We start from the raw sequence: 21,561 nt of genomic DNA on the forward strand, positions 1-21,561 counted from the left end.
TGGATTTTGGCTTGGGGAAGGGTCCTGATCCCAGCCTGGGGGACTGAGCCCGGCTGGGGCAGGGGCTGATCCCGACCTGGGGAGGTTGAGTCCAGCTGGGTGGTCCTGAAACTGGCCTGGGGGGTCTTGATTCTAGCCTGGGGACCCCGATCCCGGCTGAAAGGTCCTGATCCCAGCCTGAGGGGGTCTTAATTCCAGTAGAGGGGCCCTGAGCCAGCCTGGGGATGTCCTGATCCTGGCCCCAGGGCTTGAGGCGTCCTGGCAGCCTCTCAAGCTATGGGGCCTTTCCTGGCCACGGGGCATCCCTGATTCTGGCCTAGGGGGGCGGGTCTCGGGCCTGGCCTGTGGTGGGGGGTGGATCCGGGCAGGGAGCAGCGTCTCAGCAGGAGTTTGGGGGTGGTCGGTGCACCCCTCCATGGAAACTCGTCCTCTCGACTCATAGCGGGCTGCAGGACTGGGGGACACCAGGGGCAGGTCACCCTCCTGCGCTCCGCCCCGACGAACCCCCCGCCCAGGTGTCGCCTCTCAAAAGAAGGACACCAAAGAAAGACTGACATGCTGGCCTGGGCGCTCTCGGCTTTTCTTTCTCGTCCCCAACTCGTTACAGCGGCAGAGACGCGGGCACGGAGGGGTTAAGCAGCCCCATCCCACCCCCTACCTCCGGGGCGCCCACAAGGCACGGAGGGGGCGGAAGGTCACGCAGCCCTGCCGGTGCCCCTCACTCCCGACCTGCAGCCCCCCCATCCCCCCGCTTCCAGTCGCTGTCGTCCTCTTGTGGCCCTTGCGGGCACCTCTCTGGGCCGCCGATGCTGACGTCATAGTCCCTTCTACTTAGTGCGGGGGGGCGGGCACCCCCCTCTCCAGCACGGAGAGGGTTAATCTTCCAGCTCAAAGCTTGAGTGGGGGACGGACGGACTCAGTCCTTCCACTGGGAGGGGGGCAGCTCCATCCGTGCACACTGCGGGGGCTACCATCCCCCAGCAGCTGAGACCAGACCGCACTTCGTCACACCCATGGCTCCTCCAACGGATCTTGGCGGGGCGGCAGGGGGGCTCGTGCCCCCCCCAGGTTGCCTTGCCTTTCTGAACGGGGGGGGGCATTCATCCACGCTACCCCGCCCCCCCAAGCGCACACAGCAGCTGAGAAGCAACGCACTTCATCACACCCACGACTCCTCCAATGTCCCGGAGCCACGGAGCTGCGTGGGGGGAGGGGGTGCTGCCCCCCCACCGTAACAGTTTGCCTTATCCTTCGCGGGGGGCCCTCTGCCGCCGCTGGCCTCCGCCCCGCTCACAGCAGCTGAGACCGGACGCACTTCAGGGCCCGATGGCTCCTCCAGTATCATCACCGCGGGCTGGTCTCCGTCGCGCCCTCAGCCTGGGGCCGTGGGGGCCGCTCCTGCTTGATGGGCGGCGCTGCGGGGCCGGGGCTGGGCCCGGGGGCCGGGGCCGGACCGGGAGCCGTGGCCTGGTCGCGCAGGAGGCGCACGAGGAAGTCGATGTACTTCATGGCCAGGCGCAGGATCTCGTTCTTGCTCAGCTTCTTGTCGGGCGGGTGCGTGGGCAGCAGGCGGCGCAGCTCGGCGAAGGCCCCGTTCACGTTCTGCTGCCGCCAGCGCTCGCGGCTGTTTGTGAAGACCCGCCGGGCCACCTTGTGCGGCTGCCCTGGTGGGGGGCGCGGGTCAGCTGCAGGCCCGTGCCCCCGGCCCCAGAGCACCGTGCCCCCCAGCCCCCCTGCCCGGGTCTGGGCTGCAGCTGGCGGGGGGGCGGGGTCTGGGGGGGAAGACAAGCTCCGTGCCCCCGACATCCCCCCGGCCCCCACCCTCTTGCCTGGCCCTGGGGTACAGCTGTCTCTGGGTCGGGGGATCAGGGCTAGGGAGACAGGCCCCGTTCCCCTCCCCCAATCTCCCCGCCCCCCAAGGCATCTTACCCCCCCAGACCCTCCTGCCCAGGTCTGGGGTGCAGCTGGCTCTGGGGGGCCACATCAGGACTGAGGAGACAGGCCCCGTGCCGTCCCTAACTTCCCCGGTCCCCAGGGCATGTTGCCCCCCCAGCCTCCCTCGCTGGGTCTAGCGTGCAGCTAGTTCTGGGGGAGAGGGGTGCCAGGGCTGTGGAGACGGGGACCCCGCTTGCTTGGCTCTGGGTATAACTGGCTCTGGGAGGGTCCTGACTGAGGAGACAGGCCCCGTGACTCCCCCAGTGCCCCGGGCTCCCGGGAATTGTCCCCCACCCGCGACGGGGGCTTTGGAGGGGATGTCGGGGCTGGGGAGACGGTTGCCTGGCCCTGGAGTGCAGCTGGCTCTGGGGGGCCGTCGGAGCTGGGGAAACGGGGCCCCTCACCCAACACTGCTCCCCCCCCGACCCGGGAGCCCAGACGCCTGGGTCCCTGCCCTGGGGGCACTCACCGTCCCCCAGGTCCTGGTCAAAGTGGGTGCTGGGCCGGCGCTTGAGGCGGCTGCTGGGGAAGAGGCTGAACGTCCCCGCGGGGCCGATGTAGACGCTGGGGGGTGGGTAGAAATGGGGGGTGAGGGCGGGGCCAGTTGAGGCGGGGTTAGGAAGCCCCGCCCTCCCAGTCCCGCCCGGGTCGGCACTGACCTGTTGAGGAAGGGATGGGGGCGGTACTGGGGGGGCAGCAGGGGCAGCGGGGGCGGCGCCGCGGCCGAGAGCTGCAGCAGGGGGGGCAGGGGGCGCAGGGCCGTGAGCTCTGTGGTGGGCACGGGCGGCGGCGGGGGGCGCTTGCTGTGCGCCAGGCTGATGACGGGCACTTCGGGGGGCTGCGGGGGGGGCGCCCCGGGACTGGCCCGTGGGGAGGGCGGCGAGGGGGCGGGAGAGCTGACGCGGGGGCTAGGCCGGGGAGGCGCGGGGGGGCTGGGGCGCCCGCCCGGCGGAGCGTCCTTCAGCTTCTCCATCATCTTTGGGCCGGGGGGTCGCGGCGGTGGTGCCTCCTGCTGGAGCTGGGGGGCATCTGCGAAGAGAGGGGGACAGGCCTGAGACCGGGGGGGCATCCCTGCCACCTCCTCCAATTCCTCCCTGCCCAGATGGGACTCCCCCCTCCTTGATGTCATCCGGAGTTGGGGAAACTGAGGCAGGCAGCGCTGGTGGGGCTGGAAGCAAAGTCCCTTGTAGGCTGGGTGGGGCATGGGCGGCTCGAGCCCCTCCCCACACACACCGGAGCCTCGTGTACCAACGCACACACGCGTGTGCCAACCGGCCCGGTGTGCACGGCAGCGGGGCGGCCCCTGGTGGCTCTCCGCTGCGTAGCACGCCCTCTCCGACCCTCCCCCATCACTGTCAGGAGGTGGGGGGGAGCACCAGCCAGCCAGCCCCGTGCGCAAGCGAGCGGGTGAACCTGTTGCACACGTGTGTGCTTACACTCCCATCCGTAGACAGGCGTGTATGCAAACCTGGACACAGCTGGTGCGAACCTGGGCACACACATGTGCAGGGACGCACAGGCCTATGCGTGTGCAAATACACACGTAGTTGGGGCATCATCCCACAGGAAGGAGAGTGGGGCCTGGGGGCCACACGTGTGTGGGTGGGTGAACATGAGTGTACACTTGTGTGCCTGCGTGAGCATGAACATGGGTGTTTGTGAATGTATGCAAGTGTGTGTGTGCATGTGTGAATGTGTGTGGTGTACATGCATGTGTAAACAGGTTGTGCATCTATGCAACCAAACGTGTGAGAATTTACACAAGTGTGTGTGCATGTGTGTGTGAGCATAGGTCATGTGTGCATGTGTGACTAGTTGCATGTGTGTGTAAGTGTATGTGTGCATGTGAGTGAACATATACAAGTGTATGCAAGCATGTCAACACATGAGTGTGTGAATGAGTGTGTGAACATAGGTTGTGGATTCATGTGTGACTATGCACATGTGTGGGTGAATGTATGCAAATGTGTGTGTGAACATTCTGTGAATGTACATAAAAGTATGCCAGTGTGAACATGTGTGTGAATGTAAGCTGTGCATGTGATCAAGTGTGTGTGTGAGACTGTATGCGTGTGAGAATGTGTGGACTGGAGTTAATGTGGGGAGAATTAAAACATTCACATGCCTGTATCTCGTGCACAAACACCTCTTTTGCATGCACACCCCACTGCCCCCTGCCAACATTGTATGCACAGGCACATGCACACACACAGACCGCTTGCACATCTGTGCATGTGTTATGTGTATGGGCTCTTGTGTAATAGCCCCGTGCGTGAAGGATGCATGTAAACTTTGGTGGTGCATGGGGCATATGGGCATGCTCACACACACACACACACACGCATGCACTCTGACAGACATACACACATTCTGTGTATATGCATGTATATACAGCCACACACACACAGGCACAGGCTCTAACACACACCTACACATGCTGTGACATGCATATGCACACACACATTCTGACACCTGCCCCCACATGCTTGTGCACATATGCATATGCACTGACCCACATGCTCTGACACCTGCCCCCACATGCTTGTATACATATACACTACGTGCATGCTCTGACGTGCATGCTGACACATGCACCCCCCCACATGTACCTATATACACTTAAGTGTACATGCTCTGACACAACCACACTCTGGCCCACTCATGCACACACAACCACACTCTAACAGGCAACAAATGCGCACTCTGACATGTGCACATGGACACCCACACATGCACCCATCTGTACACGAGGCGATCCCCGGCCACACTTCCACCCTGAGGCCTTTTCATGCGGTCTCTGCAATCTTTGGGCAGGGCCCAATGGAGATAAAAGCCAGTGGTGGCAGCAAAGAAAATGGTGGTGTGAAGCCGAGACTGGCCCTGGCCAAGTTGTCCTGGAACTCCCCGACCCAGGGCAGGCAGGGGGTTGGGGCTGGGGGTGGGGTGCGGTCTGGGGAACTGGAGGGAAGTGGTGGGAGGCTTTGCTGACACGCAGCTCTGAGCTCCAGGCCCCTCTGTGCCTGTCTCCTCCTGGGGGGTATTCAAAGGGACTCGGGGAGGAAGGCGGGGGGGGCGTTGGGGTGGCACAGAGGGGTCTGGGTGGCCAGACAACCCAAGCTGAGCCCCACACGGCTGTGACATCTGTGAGGTTTCCCACGGACAAGGTGGTCCTGGCCTCTGCTCCTGGGGATGTAGCCTCAAGTGCACAGGCCTTATTATAACTAACTCCCTCACCCAGTCCTCCCCCTCTTTGACAGTGAGGTGAGGCCATGGGTAATAGGTCCACGGACCTGAGAGGGAGCCAGGACCCACACACCAAAGCTCTGGTGTGTGGGTCCTGGCTCCCTCTCAGTGCTCAGAGCTGCGCAGTGCTTATATTGTATTATATTATATTATATTATATTATATTATATTATATTATATTACATGCACCTATTTTAATTGTTAGTCAATATATTACACATAAAAATAAACAGAATATAAATGTATTTTTGCACTGCAGGGAAATTATAATATATTGTAATACAATACAGTTTTACAAAAATGCATTGCTATAGATATGTTACACAGATACATACATGTATGTGTATATATATATCAATATAAAATCCATATACATACACATATATACATGTGTATATAGATATCTATATGTAGAAACCACATACATCATACAGGATGCATGCATGCATTTATGTGTGTGTATCCTATAGGACAGGATTCTATACGAGAAAACATGACAACATATCTGTAATCATATTCATAATTATATGCGATGATATACATGTTATCATTACACATTGTATTTACATAGTTATAGCTGTGTTTAAAGGGCAAGCTGATGGTATCAGATACAATTGCATAATTATATTGTATGTATGTGTGGTTATAATATTTACAATTATAGATGTGATATAATTGTAGGTCACATTTTATATGACGATGACAAAATTGCATAATACTATCCTATTTAGATGTGGTTATAATTCTATGTATAATGTTATTTTTGTCTATACACATCTCTAGATAGATAGATATAATACTGGTGTGTATCATTTATATGTTTATAATTTTAAATAGAATTTGGTGTGATTGTCTACAATATGACTGCATGATCATATCCCCTTACTATGTGGTTGTAGTTATGTATTGTTATATACAAGTAGACAAGTGATATCTAATTGTGGGGAAATAACACACCCACCTTGGATACCCATTCATGTTGGTGCATGCAGTCTGTGTGGGCAACACATAGGACACCACCGCACACATGATGACATGAGAGAGGTTTACACAACACGTGTATACATCCGCTGGGGGTTTAGAGAGCAGGGCACATGTTTGGGGGATAGGAGGATGCACCCAGAAACACCCACACAGGCATACACATACACATGCACCTGACACACCAAACACATGCAGCCCGACCTCTTCACAGCCAAAACACTCCCAGGTGCCCCTTGAACTGGGACCAAAGGGTGTGTGTTTGTGCCCCCATCCTGCCCCAGCCTGAATTCAGCCTGAGCCCGGATGGAGCCAGATGGGGCTGGAGCCCAGAGCAATGGGCTCGGGAAGTGGCTGGGACCCAAATCCGGAGACTCGCTGGAGCCTCAGATTGGAGATCTAAACCTGGGGCTTGGATTCAAATTCTCCTAGGGGACAAAATCCCACCACAGCCACCAGGGCCTGTACCCCACTCTCAGGCAGCTTCTGCCCCACAGGTGTCCCCGGTGGCCTCTCCTGACACCCACACAACCCACCTGGGGGCAACTCCCAGCACGCCCACATTCTCCATGCCATGGGACCCCCATTACTCCCTGTGCCAAGGCTGGGAGCCACCCTCAGGCCTGGTCTCAGGGGCTGCACCGTGGTCATCAGCTCTATCCTGGCCTGCCTTGCCGGAGGCTCCCTGTTGCACACACGTGCACACATGGGAACCCATCCCCTGTGCATGTGTTGCCCCCCTCCAGCAACCCCCCTGAGGGCAGGTGGAGGGCTCCAGCTCCCCAGGCTGGTTGGGAGGGGTAATCTTTGCAAAAGGGGTATCTTTGCAAGGAGAGAGGTGTACAATGGGGGGGCTGTCTCCAGCAGCAGGACACCGCCCTCATCTTGGAAGGGGACCTGGGGGGGTTCTCCAGCCGCGTGTGGACGCTACACTCACCGTGACTGTCACCCCCAGGGCCCGATGGCCGTCTCGGGGTCCCTGGGCTCCGTATTCTGCCAGCTGCTGCCTTGGGATCAAGGGTGGGGTAACAGGAGAGTGTCCCCCCAAATGGGTGGCGGGGACTGGGTGCAGGATGGCGGTGTGGGGCCCCCAGGCACCCCCTCCCCCCCGCTGTGCTGCTGGGGATGGTGATTTTCCGTCACTGCAAGCTGCTTTGCAGAAGTCTGGTCCCCCGCCCCCCCCCTCCCTGCTCCGCCCCCCCGGCCCCCCCACCCGCCCCTTTGGGATGTTTCCTGCTCTCTGCCGCCGGCTGATAAGGCCCGGAGCTGCCTGTGCCCGGCTGATAAGGAAGCTCCCTCCCGGGCCAGGCCTGGAAGGGAAATAAGAGGAAACCGTCGTGGAAGCGTTATTGCGGGGGGGGGGGTGCTACTCATTAGCCCAGTGGCAAATGAAAAAGGGGGGGCCTGGTTTGGGGCAGGGCTGGGGGGTCACTCAGGAGACCATGTCAGGGCACAGGCGGAAAATGGAGGGCTGGAGAAATCTCCTCCCCATGCACACACAGGCCAGATTCCTGGGTTCCAGGCCCCTTGGTCAGGCAGGCTGCTGCGGCCTGCCTCAGTTTCCACTCTGTGGAGGCTGCCTGGAGGCCCTTGACTGCAGGAGGGTGACCTGGGAACAGGGGTTGAGAGGTGCCTGGGCTCAGGGAAGGCGGGATTCCTGGGGTCAGGCTGGCCAGGACCCCACTCTGGACGGCCTGCCACCCTGTCTGTCTGTCTCCTGGCCCCCACCCCCAGCCCCTGGAGCTGGACCTGGAATCAGAGTCGCCTGATAGTTTCCATCCACAGCACCCAGTACTTCTTCCAGGTTGAAACACTGCCCTGGGGTTGGAGCCCCCCAGCTCCCCCCCACCCCCCAGGCCTGGTCCCCTCCCCACCCCCACTCCAACGGGTGTTTTGGGGAAGTTCCTCTTAAATCAGAAGAAGTTTCAGTTTCTAGTGTGTTGGAGGTTGCTTTTTAAAGAGGCCTCTGTGCCCAGGGCCTGCCTGGCACCAGGAGCTGGGGGCTGGGAGCCCAGATGCCTGGCTTCTATCCTGATTCTGGGAAAAGGGGCTGGTTGGGTAGGTTAGAAGTAAGAGCTGGGACACCTGGGTTCTCTTCCAGCTGTGGGGGTGCAGTGGGATCTAGCTGTGAGATGGCAGAGGGGCTGGGAACCAGGACACCTGGGTTCCATTCTACCTGTTGCAGGAAGGGGGGTGAGTTCCAGCCCCTATCCCTGCCTCAGTTTTCCCTGTCTCCATGACACCAGCTCAGCAGGTGCCCCTCCCTCCCCCTGGCTGCCTGCTGTTCTCTGTTGCTGTTGGGTCCCACCCCAGAGGTGGCTGCATTTCAGCACCCGGGTGGTGGCAGGCAGGGGCAGGGAGCTGGACAGGGCCGGTAGGACCCGCGGAGGGGGCGGGGGAGGGCAGGGCAGCCGGGAGAGCTAGTGACTAGGGAGCACTGAGTCAGAGTGGAGGGAGCGGGCCTCACTCCCGGTTTCCTCTGCTTCCCTGGCAGTTCCTGTCTTGTGGCAGCCCCCAACTGCTAGCCCTCCCCCCACCCCCAACTGGGGTCCGGACGCCTGGGTTCTTTCCCAGCTCTGCGAGGTGGGCTGGGGGCGAGTAGGGGGCCCGAGCGCCTGTGCTGTCTCCCCTGTGCCTCAGTTTCCCTCCCTCTCTCCACCCGGCTTGGGGTGGGGCTGGGGGGCGCCATGGAAACACTCCGCCCATAGAGATGACTCTCCCCCTAGCAACGCTGCCCTTAGCAACGGCCACTCCCCCTAGCGACGGATGCTTCCCCCCCCAGCAACGCTCCCCCCAAAGGGACCCCCAGAGGCCCCACCGGGTGAAGGGGGCCCGGACGCTTGGGTCCCGAGGCGGTGTCTCGCGTGGCGGTGCTCGCGCGTGGCGCCCCCCTCTCCTGCCGGACGCACCTGGCCCCGGAGCGGACGCGGCCGGGACCGGGTGTTTCCTGCAGCGGGGGGGGGCAGGATGCAGAGGGGGGGCAGGTGGCGGGGACCCCCGGGGAGGGGCGGGGCATCGGACAAGGGGCGTGTTTCTGCACGGGTAATGCGAGTGCAAGCCCCGCCCACAGCCCCGGGTCGGCCCGACGCCTGGGTTCTCTGCAGCTCTGGGCGGGAAATGGGGTCTTTTTGGGTGGAGGGGGCTGGGAGCCCGGACTCCTGGGTTCCGTCCAGTTCTGGGCCGGGCCCCGACAGTGACGCTCCGCACCAACGGGCCGGGGCGTGGCCGGGGCTGGGCAAGGAGCCCAGGCATCCCGGTGTGCCCAGCTCACTACTGCACCGGGCTTCCTTCCCGGAGCCGCGGATGTAACCCAGGCGTCCGACCCCCCGTGACCCGACTACAAGGAGCTACCGGGGACGTCGGGGCTGAGGGTCAGAGAAGGGGGTAGGGCCTGTGCCCGGACGCCTGGGTTCTCTCCAGCTCGGGGTGGGGCGGGGTGACAGTGATGTCTAGTGGATGGGTTGGGGTGGGGGGGGCGCGCGCTGGGAACCTGAACTCCTGGGTCGTCTCCCAGCTCTGGGAGGGAAGCGGGGTCTAGTGGTTAGAGCGGAGGGAGGCTGGTGCCCGGACGCCCGGGTTCTGCCCTCTCTCAGGGAGCCTTGAGGGATCTCACCCTGGCTCCCATTCCAGGCCCCCCACCTCCGCCCAGGCCAAACCAGGTCAGAGCTGGCCCCGCCCCAAGGGTGGGGGCAGCGTCTGGGCACGGGGGCGCTGCCAGGCCGAGGGGCCCGCGCTGGGTCCCTGTCTCCGGCCGCACGAGGCAGCCATGTGCGTGTCCCCCGCTGCCCTCGGCCTGCAGGGAACCCAGGAGTCCCCGCCCCTACCATGCTGGGAATGGAACCCAGCGTCCGGGCCCCCAGTGTCACCTCTGGAAACCCCCCGATGTGGAACCCAGGAGTCCCGTTGTGGAAAGACCGCCCCCCACCCCACCCCACCCCACCCCACCCCGTGAGCTAGCCCTTCCAGCCCCGTGGGGCTGAGTCACTGGGACCTGCCCCGTCGGGGTGGAGGGGTGGCGACCAGACCATGGGCCAATGGGATCAGACCCGGGCCTGCCAGACACCTGGGGGCTGATGGTTACAGCGGGAGTGGGGGCTGGGAGGCCGGATGCCTGGGTTCTCTGGGAGCGGAGTTGGGGTGCGAGCTCGGTTCTGACTTGGCCCCCAGCTGACTTCCCAACCAAGGCCTGTCCTGCTCAGGGCGGAGCCTCGGGGACCATCGGGGCTGCGCTATTCTGGTCTCTGCCCCGCTAAAAATACCCGGCGCTGGAGAGGCTGAGGTGTCTGCGGGCAGGGCCGGGGCGCGGGGTGTCCACGAGGCCCGGGAGCCCAGGCATCCGGGCCCCCAGCGCCCACTCCCCCCGGAGAACCCAGGTGTCCGGCTTCCTACCACCACTGCTGCCTCTTCGCCCTGCTCCGCCGCGGGGGGCCGCGAGGGGGCGGCCTGGGCCGGGCCGGGGCCTGTCCCGGACTGGGCTGCGCCGGGCCGGGCCGGGCCGGGCCGCGGGGCAGCTGGGGACGGTTCCGGGGGGCGGGGGCGCAGGAGCCGCTGAGTCACACGAGCGACCTTCGCCCCAAGCTCCGCCGGCTCCGGGCTCCCCCCCCACCGACGGTGCCCCTCACTTCCGACCCGCAGTCCCTGTCCCGGGCTCGGGGTCACATGCGGGGGGATACACGGGACGTTACCATCACCCGCCCGGTCCCAGCCACGTGCCTACGCGGGCGGGGGGAAGGTTGCTGTCCCCCCCAGCACTTCCCCTTTCGGGGCTGATAAGATGCTCCCGGCGGCGCCCGCGGTTCAGACGCCGGATCGGGGCCCTCGCACCGAGCAGGTACCGCTGCGAGCCTCCCCGCCCCCCCCCCCTCGGGGCCGGGACGCCTGGCTTCTTCGCGGCTCCGCCTGCCTGGGGCGTCGGGCCCGATCCTGGCCGGGGGTCCCGCTGCCTCGGGCGGTCCCTGGCCGCCTTCCCCGGGGCCTGGCAGGGCTCGGCCCGTCCTCGCTTTCCACCGGGAAGCACCTGCCTCCGCACCCGGTGCACAGGCGAGGTCGATGGGCCAGGCGGGGCGCTCCCGGAGGGTGGGGGTGGAGGCAGGTGGAGGCACCGTGGCGGGCTCAGCTCCTATCTCCCCTCGCCCAGTGCTGCCTGGGCGCAGGGCAGGAAGGGGGTTTGAGGCACGGAGCTACGCGAGAGCGGGGGACCCAGGCGTCCTGCCTCTCCTCTCCCCCCACCCCCACCTTCAGACCTGCTTCCTCTCCCAGCTCTGGCAGGGAACCCAGGCGTCCTGGTTCCTAGCTCCTCCTACTAGACACACTCCCCTCCCCTCTGGGCAGGAAACCGAGGTGTCCCGGCTGCCAGAGCAAAGAACCCAGGCGTCCCAGCTCCCAGGCTTCCCCTCCCAGCCAGGAGTGCTGGCCTCTCACACTGGTCTCTCCTGCAGATGGCCCTGACCCTGACGGTGACCCTGGCCGTGGCCCTGGCCGTGGCCCCCACCACAGGCGCACGCCCTGGGCTGCGCTTCCTGGTGCTGGGGGACTGGGGGGGTGTCTCAAACCCGCCGTACCACACGGCACGGGAGGTGGCCACAGCCGCCGAGATGGGGCGCACAGCTGCTGCGCGGGGTGCCGACTTTGTGCTGGCGCTGGGTGACAACTTTTACTACAGTGGTGTGCGCAGCGTCACCGACACCCGCTTCCAGGTACGGGCCAAGAGGATGCTGGCACTGGGGGGCCAGGGCAAAGGCTTAGACTGGGCCCCTGCTGAGGGCAGGGATGAAGCTGGGTCTGGGGAGCAACAAGGTGTAGGGGGGTCTTTGACAGGGCCTCTGCTGGGGGCTGAAATACAGCTGGCTTCAGAGGGGAACTGGGGCAAGGGAGAGATGCAGCTGGCTCTTGGAGAGGATGTTTATACAGGTCTTAGATGCAGCTGGCTCTGGGGGGGAGGAACCTGGGGGCACTGTTTATCCTCAGACCCCTTGCCCAGGAGCTGCAACTGACTCTGGGGTGGAGCAGGTTGGGGAGTGCTGCTTAGACAGCATCCCTGCTGGGTGTTGAGATGCAGCTGGGGAGGAAGATGGCAATGAGGGGGGAGAGTGTTCATACAGGGCCCCCTTGCCCAGGGCTGAGATGCAGCCACCTCTGGGGTGGGAAGGGGCTACTTGCCCAGGGCACCTGACTGGGCCCTGAAAAGTACAGCTGCCTATGGGGGGCACAGGCTGGGCATCAAATCATCTGTGGGCCCCATCCTGCTGCCCTGGGGGCTGTCAGGCCCCTGCTGAACACCCCCCCCCCAGAGCTGGCTGCACCATGGTACCAAGTGGAGGGTGTCAGGGTGGGAGGTGCTGTGCTGGGCAGGCAGATGTGGCCTTATCCTGTCTGACCACCTCCAGGACACTTTTGAGTCTGTGTTCAAAGCTGAGTCCCTGCGCAAGGTGCCCTGGTATGTGGTGGCTGGAAACCATGACCACTCAGGCAATGTCTCAGCCCAGATCGCCTACAGCAAGGTCTCCAAACGTTGGTGAGGACCTGCCCTATCCCCCGCTCCTTCCCCCCCACAGCTGCCATGGAGGCAGGGGATGAGGGTGGTGACTTGACATGAAAGCTTTATGGTGCAGCCCACTGGTGCCCCCACTCCTAACCTACAGCCCCTCCTGTCTCTGCCAGCCCTGCTTGTGCCCCTCACTTCTGACCCATAGCCCCCAGGTGCCCCTCATTTCTGACCTGCAGCCTCCTACCCCCACTCCCCAGCCCTGCCACTGTCCCCTGCTGCCAGTGGCAAGAGGGACTGGGAAGCAGGGGATGCTGTGTGCGTGGGCGGGGGGTAAGAATCCCTCCCTTAACCTTTGATCTCTGTCCCTTTGCCCAGGAACTTCCCCAACTACTACTACAGCAAGCAGTTCCCAGTGCCGGGCTCCAACGCAACGCTGGGGCTGGTGCTGATCGACACAGTGCTGCTGTGTGGCAACACAGATGACTTTGAGGGTGCGGAGCCAGAGGGGCCACGGGATGCAAGGGCAGCACGAGGGCAGCTGAGCTGGCTGCGGCGGGTGCTGGCTGCCTCCCGTGATGACTACCTGCTGGTGGCTGGGCACTACCCCGTGTGGTCAGTGGCTGAGCATGGCCCCACACGCTGCCTGCTCAAGCACCTGCAGCCACTGCTGCTCAAGTACCATGTCACCGCCTACCTCTGTGGCCATGACCACAACCTCCAGGTGAGTTGGGGGCATTGGACAGGGTTTGGGGGAGGGGGGCTGATGCCAGAAGTTTTCTCTGTGATGCCCAGGGGTGGGTTTGAGAAGCAGAGGACCCAGAGTCTGGGCACCCAGCACAGCCCAGTTCTGGCCACTGAACCCCTGAGTGGTATGGTGCTGAGTGCTGGGCTCTGCTCTCACCCCCAGCCCCTACTGCTCTCCCAGAGCTGGAGAGAACCCAGGTGTCCAAGCTCCCAGAAACCCCCACTCTCATAGTAACATCCCTTGCTCCCATCCCAGAGATGGGAGAGAACCCAGGTGTCCAGGCTTCTAGCATCCTCATCCCACTTCGGTTGGGGTGGGGAAGGGTCTGCAGCCGTCCCTGTAATTGGTTGTGACCCCTCCACCCCCTGTTCTCCCCCCAGCACCTGCAGGACAAAGCAGGCATTGGCTACGTGCTGAGTGGTGCAGGGAACTTCATGGAGCGGTCACGGAGCCATGCCCGCCGCGTGCCACCCGGCTACCTGCAATTCTTCTATGGTGAGCCCAGCTCCCTTGGTGGTTTTGCTTACCTGGAGGCCAATGGCAAGGAGCTGAGCGTTACCTACATCGAGGCTGGCGGCAAGGTCCTCTACAAGACAGCCCTGTCCCGCCGCACCCACCCCTGAGCACTCCCTGGGGCAGCTGGCTTTGCCCCCCCCCCCCGAGCTGGACCAGGACAGCTGACAGGGGGCAGGATCCCCACTGCAGCCCTGGCTTGTGGCAGTGTACCAGTTCATGTCCCAATCCTTGTTTTGATCCCCACCCCCATGCAGCTCCCCTGAGGTGCCACTCTGGGGATCCCAAGTTGCCCCCCATGACTGTGGGAGGGCATCACCTCAGCCCCCAACCCCCATACCCACCCAGTCCAGACCCCTCAGGTACCAGCCCAGGACTGGGCAGGATGAATAGACAGTGCTGCTAGAAGCCTCTGCACTGCTGGATTTTAAACCTGGCTCATGTTTTCCTTCCTCAGCCTTCCCCTTTCCCATCCCCACCCCCACCCCCAAGCTGGGGGAGGGACTGGATACTGCCATGGGAATCAATAAAGGATGTTCCTATGGAGCTGTTGCCTGTGTCTGCTTTGGGGGGGGAGGGGGGAGGGAGGAAGGGAGGGGGCAGCTCGGACATGCCCTGCTGTCTGGGTCCGGACCTCCCACTCCATAGTGGCTGCCCAGCCCCAGGCAGAGTCCCTGGGGACTCCTGTGCCTGCCCCCCAAACCCCTGTGCCCAGAGCTGACAGAAGCAGAGCACAGAGGGTCCTGGGGAGGTGAGACCCCAGCACTGTGCCCAGCTTAGGTGCCAGGGGGGGTGTTAATTCTGCTGGCAGGCAGGATCTGCAGGCTCTGCACTGGGTGGAGGCTGGACCTAGGCACCTCCTCCATCCACTGCTGGGGCACAGATAAGTCCTAGTCTGGCTCCAGCCTCCCCCTAGCTCCCCTACCTCTACCCATTTCCTAGCTCCCAGGGGGATCTCCAACCACCCCAGCTCCTCCAGGGAGATCTCAGAGGGATTGCAATCCCCCTCCCAAACCAGCCCTGAAGGAGACAGAGTGGCTGAATCCCCACCCAGCCCAGGGCAGCTGTGTTAGGGGCAGGCAGCTTCTTTCCAGGGGCCTTGGAGCCAAGGCTCTTTGCAGAGATACTGGGCCAAAGTGGGTTGCAGATATTTGGGGGTGTGAGGGGCTTGGGGGAGGGAGGCTGTAAGGGAGTGTGAGGAGGCCCCTTCCAGGGCCACCCTTTGCTGTCCACACTGGGCAGCCATGCTCTGGGCCTGTGGGGGTCAATCTCAGAGAGAGTGCGGTTTCAGCAGGGGTTTTCTCAATGTGGGAAGAAAGGGGCTGAGAACAGCCTGCCTGGCTTGGGAACTTATCAGCTGCACGGGGCAGGGCAGACGGCCCCTTATCAGCCAGCCTCCTGAAGCCCCACCCATACAGGCACCACCTGGAATAACCCCGGGTGTAGGCAGGGAACAGCACCTCAGAGACTTCCGGCGCAGAAGCGTGGGGAGCAGTGGTAGCCAGGGGTCCAGGGTCTCCTGATGTGGGAGCAGAGTGGCCCTGGTGCCGTGGCCAGTGTTGGGGGTTTTGGGCCCCCTCCAGGCTCTAGAGTGTATTTGGGGCAATTGTGGCCCCGGTGCCTGCAGCAGAGCCCCACTCAGGCCTGTGCCCAGGGGAGTCAGAACCAGGGAGCTCTTGTACAAGCCCCCGCGATGCTAGGCTGCAGCCGGCCGGGGGGGGGGCGAGCCAGATGCTTATACAAGGGTTAGGCTGCAGCCAGGTCCTGAAGGGTCTCCCACCGCTAAATCCGTCACAAGCGGCCACTTCCGCCTCCTGGGAGCCCCACCCCTCGTTAGCCCCGCCTGCCAATCACACAAAGTCCTGCAGCCTCATTGGCTGCTGTGGGGTGGGCTTAGAGCGTTTCTGCTCTGGTTCCGGTGCCGGGACCGGAAGTACTGGTTTCTTGGAAACGCGGCCTAGGTGCAAGGCTGGAGCCAGGTGGGGGCTCGGCGCGACCCCCCTGACCCGGAAGTGCCCCCCCCCGGATCTGGAGTTGCGGAGGGGCTGCTGGGCGGGGGAGCAGGTGTGTGGGGACGAAGGGTTTAACGCCCAGGCTCCGGCCCCGCCTTATCTGTGAGCCCTGTTTGTTCAGAATGGGCCGAGCCCCTTGGGTCCCGCGGTGGCGGTGGGGTCCCCTGGCCTGGAGAGCGCCTGCATCTGAGGGGTTGGGTTCAGGTCTAGGCTGGGGACGGGGAGGGAGGGGTGGGCTGGATTGTGACCCCCGATTTGGGCTGAAAGGGGGGCTGGGCCCTGGTGGAGTGGGAGAGGGGGTTTTGGTCCCTGGGAGGTATAGACCCTAGGCTGGGAGCGGCTTGGCCTGGCTGGGGGCCAGAGTGTTTCTGGCCTCCCCCTCCCAGGAGAGAAAGTTTGACCACTCTGGTGTGCAGGTGCTCCCACTCCTGGTCCCCCCTCCCCCAGTCCTGGGGAGTCCCTTCATGGCCCTGCGTGCCAGTCAGTCTCTGGGTGCCCTGAAACAGGAGTCACCACTGGTTAGTCAGTGCCTGACCCCCGCCCTGCCTCTGCCCCCAGGCTGGGATGGGGCGCCGGAAGTCAAAGCGTAAGCCGCCGCCCAAGAAAAAGATGACAGGCACGTTGGAGACACAGTTCACCTGCCCCTTCTGCAACCATGAGAAGTCCTGTGATGTCAAGATGTGAGTGGGTGGCGTGATTGGGGGAGGCGGTAGAGAGGTCTCCACGTGAGAGAGCTGATCCTGGGGTGTGGGGTGGAAGTGACAAGGGCCAGGGGTGACCTGGTTGGTGCTGGCCGGGCCAGGCAGGAAGGGTTTCCAGGACTTGTTTGTTGGGTGTGACTGGGAGACACCAGGGCTGATGTGGGGCTGTAGGTGCCCTGCCCTGGACTCCTGGTGTGTTTCAGCTGGGCCTGGAGGATGGGAGGGGCCCAGTGGCCCCTGTGGCCTGATCTGGGATGAGAGACCCATGGAGCCAAGCCAAGCCCAGACCTAGCTGGGGGTGGGGTGACCTGTGCCAGTACGACAGCTCTGACTGAGGCCGGCTGGTCCCAGGAGGGGAGGTGGGCTGCAACCAGTTCTGTGGCCCCCCTTGCTCTGATCAGCATGTGCCTGATGCGTGTTGGTGTTTTGGCTCAGAACAAGTGTAGACCTGTTACCTGGCAGGGGAAATACCATGACCACCAAGGTGGTTTTCCTACTGGCCGGGGAAAACCATACACATGGCAGGGGGTATTACCCTGACTGAAGTAATGCATAGTTAACCCCCCTCTTTGACTTCCGGTGGAAGGATCTCGACTACGTGCCAACTTTATGGAAATGGGAGACTCTTCCCTAGCTTGCTTCTGCAGCTATATGGCTGAGGGCAAGCAAAACTCAGGGGCATCTAAACCCTAAGCCTCTGGGCTTGGGCCTACATGTAGGATGCCTGCCAAAGGTTTTGGAAGTATCTGAAGCCCCAGGCAGTGTTGGAGGATGCTTGTGGGTAAAAGGGCCACATGTGGTTCTTGAATGACTCTCATGCATTTGGAACTGATTTGGCTGATTTGACTTGGGACACCAACAGATTTTCTGTTTAAAAAAAGAAAAAAGCACCTGATGGTTGATGTGTGGGGCACATGCATGATGTGTGTAGCTGGAGCTACCAGGGAGTAGCAAGCACTCATGTGACCCTTTACCTGTAGCCTCTGCTGTCATGGCCCCATGGCATGTGGCTGCCCATGACTTCCCCATAAGGAATCCCACCTCCCCTGTCCCTGCTTCCCTCCCCAAGTCTTCACTCAACTGTACTGGGATCTAAGCAGGCCCCTTCCCTCCCCGGATCCCATCTTCCCTCTTGTCAGCTGGGACTCTCAGGATATCATCTTCACAGATTCACAGAAGTTTAGGGCAGGAAGGGACCTTGTGAGATTATCAGGTCCAGCTCCCCTGCTCTGGGCAGGAAAAACTGCTGGAGTCCAGTAACCCCAGCAAGGTATATGTCCAGTCTTCTTTTGAAGATCTCCAGGGTAGGTGCCTGCACGACCCCTGCTGGGAACCTATTCCAGAGTTTGGTCACATGAACTGTGAAGAAGTTTTTCCTTTTATCCGGTCTGAAACCTTCTTCTAGGAGTTTGACTATTGCCCCTGGTTTTTCCTTGGGGTGCTTTGGTGAATAGATATTTGCCTAGCCCTTGATGCCCCCCGATATATTTGTAAGCTGCCACCAAATCCCCCCAAAGTCTTCTCTTTCCTAGGATGAACAGTCCCATATCTGTCAGCCTTTCCTCATATGGCTTGCTCTTCAGGCCTCTAATCATATGAGCTCTTCTCTGGACTCTCTCAAGTTTTTCCACATCCTTTTTGAAGTGTGGTGCCCAGAACTGGATGCAGTACTCCTGCTCCAACCTCACCAATGCTGAGTAGAGTGGGAAAACTGCCTTAGTTTTGATTAAGATGCATCGGTTGATGGATGCCAGCATATTGTTTGCTCTGCTAACTGTAACATCACACTGGTGGCTCATATTCATTTTGTGGTCAATTATGACCCCGAGGTTCCTTTCGGACGTGGTGCTACCTAGTGTAGCACCACTGAGCCTCTAAGTTTGTTGTGGATTTTTCCTCCCCAGGTGGAGCACTTTACACTTTTCAGTTTTGAACAGCATCTGGTTCTGGTCCACCCATTTACCTAATCTATCTAGGTCCTCCTGGATTGTCAACCTATCCTGATGTGTGGTTGCACTTCCCAAAGCTTAATGTCATCAACATACTTTGTCAGTGTGCTTTTCACCCCCACATCCAGATCATTGATGTAGATGTTGAAAAGCACTGATCTAAGTACTGAACCCTGGCTACCTTCCACCAGGTCGACACAGATCCATCTGTTAGTACTCTCTGGGTCCGACCCACAGCCAGTTTCCCACCTTCAGTGCCTCAGCCTCACTGTGTCAAGCCAGGCCCTGCGGTTTCACCTCCTCTTTGTTCCCAGGCTGTTGGGACATGTAGGGCTGGGATTGATGGGGGATGATGCTGGATTTGTAAGTGGTGCATGTCTCCTTGGGAGTAACTGGAGGTACAGCAGATTGGGGGCAGTTACCATGTATCCCCATCAGAGCTGCAGTTCCCTCTGCCTGGGGTTGCTCACGACTGGCCTGCTCTTTGTCTCTGTTCCAGGGACCGGGCTAGAAACACAGGCGTCATTTCCTGCACCGTGTGCTTGGAAGAGTTTCAGACACCCATAACATGTATCCTTGTGCTGCAGGGCTGGTGGGGAGGGGTGTGGTCTCAGTACAGGGGAGCAGCTTGAGTGGGTCTTGTCACCAGGAGTGTCTGGAGGTGTCCTGCTCTGTTAAGGTCCTGATGTTCACTGCCCAGACCCAGGGCTGTGGTATGGAGAGCTGCTTCCCCCCCAGGACTTCTCCTTTCAGCCTGCCTGGAAATGGGAAGTGTCTGGCAGCAGCAAGGTCCTGACCAGTCATGTGGGCAAGCAGGTGACACCAGCAGAAAGTCTTGGGCAGGAAGGGCCAAACACCAGAGCCTCTGGGGGGTGAAAATTAGGGGTGTACTGATAGACATTTTTTGGGCCAATACCAATAGCCAGTTTTTAAGGCAGCATATCAGCCAATACTGGTCCAATTTCTGATACACAGCCCGTCAGCTTGAAGAGCTGTTAAGTCTCTTATGGAAGGGGAGGGGGAAGAGAAGGCATATGGAGGGGTTGGAGATTGAGACCCCCTGCCCCGCAGTGAGGGAAGGAGTGAGGCAGAAGCTGGGCCAAGTGCTGCTGGGGCAGGGCTGGGCATGGGATAGAGCTGCGGCTCATCTGGGAAGTGCGGGGGTGGGGCACACTGCTGCACACACCTCAGGGCATGGTGGGGGTTGCATGCCCACCAGATCTGTGCAGGGCTGGGCAGCTGCTGCTGCAGGCTGGAGCCAGTGTTGGGCTCTTTCTGGCGGGGGCTGGGTTGCACTGTGCTCAGGGTGGGTAGCGCTGGGAGGGAGGGCTGCAGGGGTGGGAGAAGCAGCCACCCCAAAATTTGCCGTAGCCCTGTCCCCCCCGTACCCCTTTCCCAGTGCTGCCACCTCCTGCCCTGAGCACAGCCCAGGCCCCACTGGAAAGAGCCCCAGCCCACAATGGCAGCTGCTCTGCCCCACACATCTGTCTGGTGTACCCCCTCTCCCCCCAAGCCACAGCTCCGTCTCATGCCCCACCCCAGCTGGGCAGTGTCTCCAGCCCTAGCCCCACTCCCTTCCTCACCGTGAAGGCCTCGATCTGTGCCCACGTGCCTTCTCTTCCCTCTCCCCTTCCACCACAACAGACTTACCAGCTGGATGTAGCTCTCTAAGCTGCTGGGCTGTGCTCCTGGCTCCATGCATGCTACGGCTGCACGGGGCATTTATCAGCCACGTTATCGGCCACATCAGGCAAAAAAAGCTGATTTTTAATGCCATCCATTTTCTTTATATTGGTGCTGATCTGATATCGGATCAGATATGTGATGTGCGGGTGCACCTTTAGTAAAAACACCACTCCTTCCTCCTCTTACCTTGGTGAGAAGCCGCAGCCTTCTCTCCCTCAGGGTTGGGAGCATACTTATCTGGGCATGACCCAGCTCAGCTCTGTGCCTCAGTTTCCGTGTCTCTGAACCTGCTAGTCCACAGATTCACTGCTAATCAACTTGAGGGCCAGGAAAGACTCCAAAAGGCCTTGGAACCCTTTTCCTTGGAGCCTTGAGGAAAGCACTCTCCTCTCCATCCTTTCCCTTGACCGTGGCCCTCAGATCTCTCGGAGCCGGTGGATGTGTACAGCGACTGGATCGATGCCTGTGAAGCTGCTAATCAATAGGACTGGTGGAGGGGGCAGGGAGAAGCTTCTGTCTGCCCCCAGTAGTATTTCCTCCATGGCAGAGGGAGCTCAGGCCCCTGCCTGGGGGGGCTAGGAAAGCAAAGGGCCTTTTTATAGCAATTTTTATGTTATGTGGCTGTTCTGGGACTGGGGCGTAGCATTGGGGTGCTGCTGGGGGCTGGGAGCAGTTTAGACACTGTTGTGGTAGTTAAAGGAGGGGAGGTGGGGGTCGTGCTGTGCTCGGCCTGGATCGGGGTAGGGGGAGTGTGGCCCCACAGCTGTGGCATTGGCACCTGGGCAGCCAGGCTGGACCAAGCCTTCTGGAGACTCCTGGGTTCTTTTCCCCCAGGCACGATGCAGTGAATAAACTCCCTTCTTGTTGTGTCTTGACCGTTTTTTTTGCTCTATCCTTGCTGGCCTGGGTTTCCCCAGCCCCATTTTACAGACTGCTCCCTGCCTCTGCCCTGCAGTTTGTAGCCAGGGTCTTCCTTAGGTCAGGGCTCCTGACACTGGCTGGTACCCCTGCCCCTAGCTTCATTCCAGTCCTGGGGTGAGTGCCCAGCACAAGGGAAGATCAGGATGGAGCTGGGAACCCAGGTTCTTACCTTTGGTGGCAAGGTGTGGTGTTAGGTTGGAGATCATCCCTGTGTGCAGGGGGCTGTAGATGCCCCATGCCTCTTCCTCCCCTGGTGCCAGCTGACCTTGGAGCTAAACCATGGGAGCGTTGCACCCTCTAGCGGCCAATGCCTTTGCATCAGCCTTCCCCAGTGCCTGTCAGCAGTGACGTGTGTGCACATGTGGGATTTGCTCCCCTACCCCCCCCC

The 21,561-nt window shown here is 61.1% G+C and overlaps 3 protein-coding genes across 6 annotated transcripts; 2 read left to right on the plus strand and 1 right to left on the minus strand.

The window, feature by feature from the left end:
• Window positions 1-42: 42 nt before the first annotated feature.
• Window positions 43-9,177, minus strand: LYL1 (LYL1 basic helix-loop-helix family member). The gene is made up of 5 exons (XM_090061099.1): window positions 8,978-9,177; window positions 7,097-7,166; window positions 2,595-2,964; window positions 2,405-2,499; window positions 43-1,664 (listed from the first exon to the last, which is right to left on the minus strand). The coding sequence occupies exons 1-5, from the start codon at window positions 9,173-9,175 to the stop codon at window positions 1,345-1,347; spliced, it is 1,053 nt and encodes a 350-aa protein (XP_089917225.1). The 5' UTR covers window positions 9,176-9,177; the 3' UTR covers window positions 43-1,344.
• A 225-nt stretch (window positions 9,178-9,402) lies between these two features.
• Window positions 9,403-14,448, plus strand: ACP5 (acid phosphatase 5, tartrate resistant). Of its 2 annotated transcripts, none has more exons than XM_090061101.1 (5): window positions 9,403-9,530; window positions 11,598-11,855; window positions 12,546-12,673; window positions 13,022-13,367; window positions 13,772-14,448. In XM_090061101.1, the coding sequence occupies exons 2-5, from the start codon at window positions 11,598-11,600 to the stop codon at window positions 14,012-14,014; spliced, it is 975 nt and encodes a 324-aa protein (XP_089917227.1). In that variant the 5' UTR covers window positions 9,403-9,530; the 3' UTR covers window positions 14,015-14,448. The 2 variants fall into 2 exon arrangements, with proteins under 2 accessions (XP_089917227.1, XP_089917226.1); XM_090061100.1 differs by lacking the exon at window positions 9,403-9,530 and adding an exon at window positions 9,611-10,990.
• Window positions 14,449-15,771: 1,323 nt separating this feature from the next.
• On the plus strand, window positions 15,772-21,122 carry ELOF1 (elongation factor 1). Of its 3 annotated transcripts, none has more exons than XM_090061235.1 (4): window positions 15,772-15,883; window positions 16,475-16,596; window positions 19,066-19,136; window positions 20,673-21,122. In XM_090061235.1, exons 2-4 carry the CDS (start codon window positions 16,481-16,483, stop codon window positions 20,735-20,737), a joined length of 252 nt encoding a protein of 83 aa, XP_089917361.1. In that variant the 5' UTR covers window positions 15,772-15,883; window positions 16,475-16,480; the 3' UTR covers window positions 20,738-21,122. The 3 variants fall into 3 exon arrangements, with proteins under 3 accessions (XP_089917361.1, XP_089917360.1, XP_089917362.1); XM_090061234.1 differs by having other exon boundaries at window positions 15,813-15,968; XM_090061236.1 differs by having other exon boundaries at window positions 15,851-16,018.
• Window positions 21,123-21,561: the final 439 nt, after the last annotated feature.

This window comes from Crocodylus siamensis, chromosome 8 (assembly GCF_052110815.1).
Source record: "Crocodylus siamensis isolate JL-2025a chromosome 8, ASM5211081v1, whole genome shotgun sequence".
Classification (NCBI taxonomy): Eukaryota; Metazoa; Chordata; order Crocodylia; family Crocodylidae; genus Crocodylus; species Crocodylus siamensis.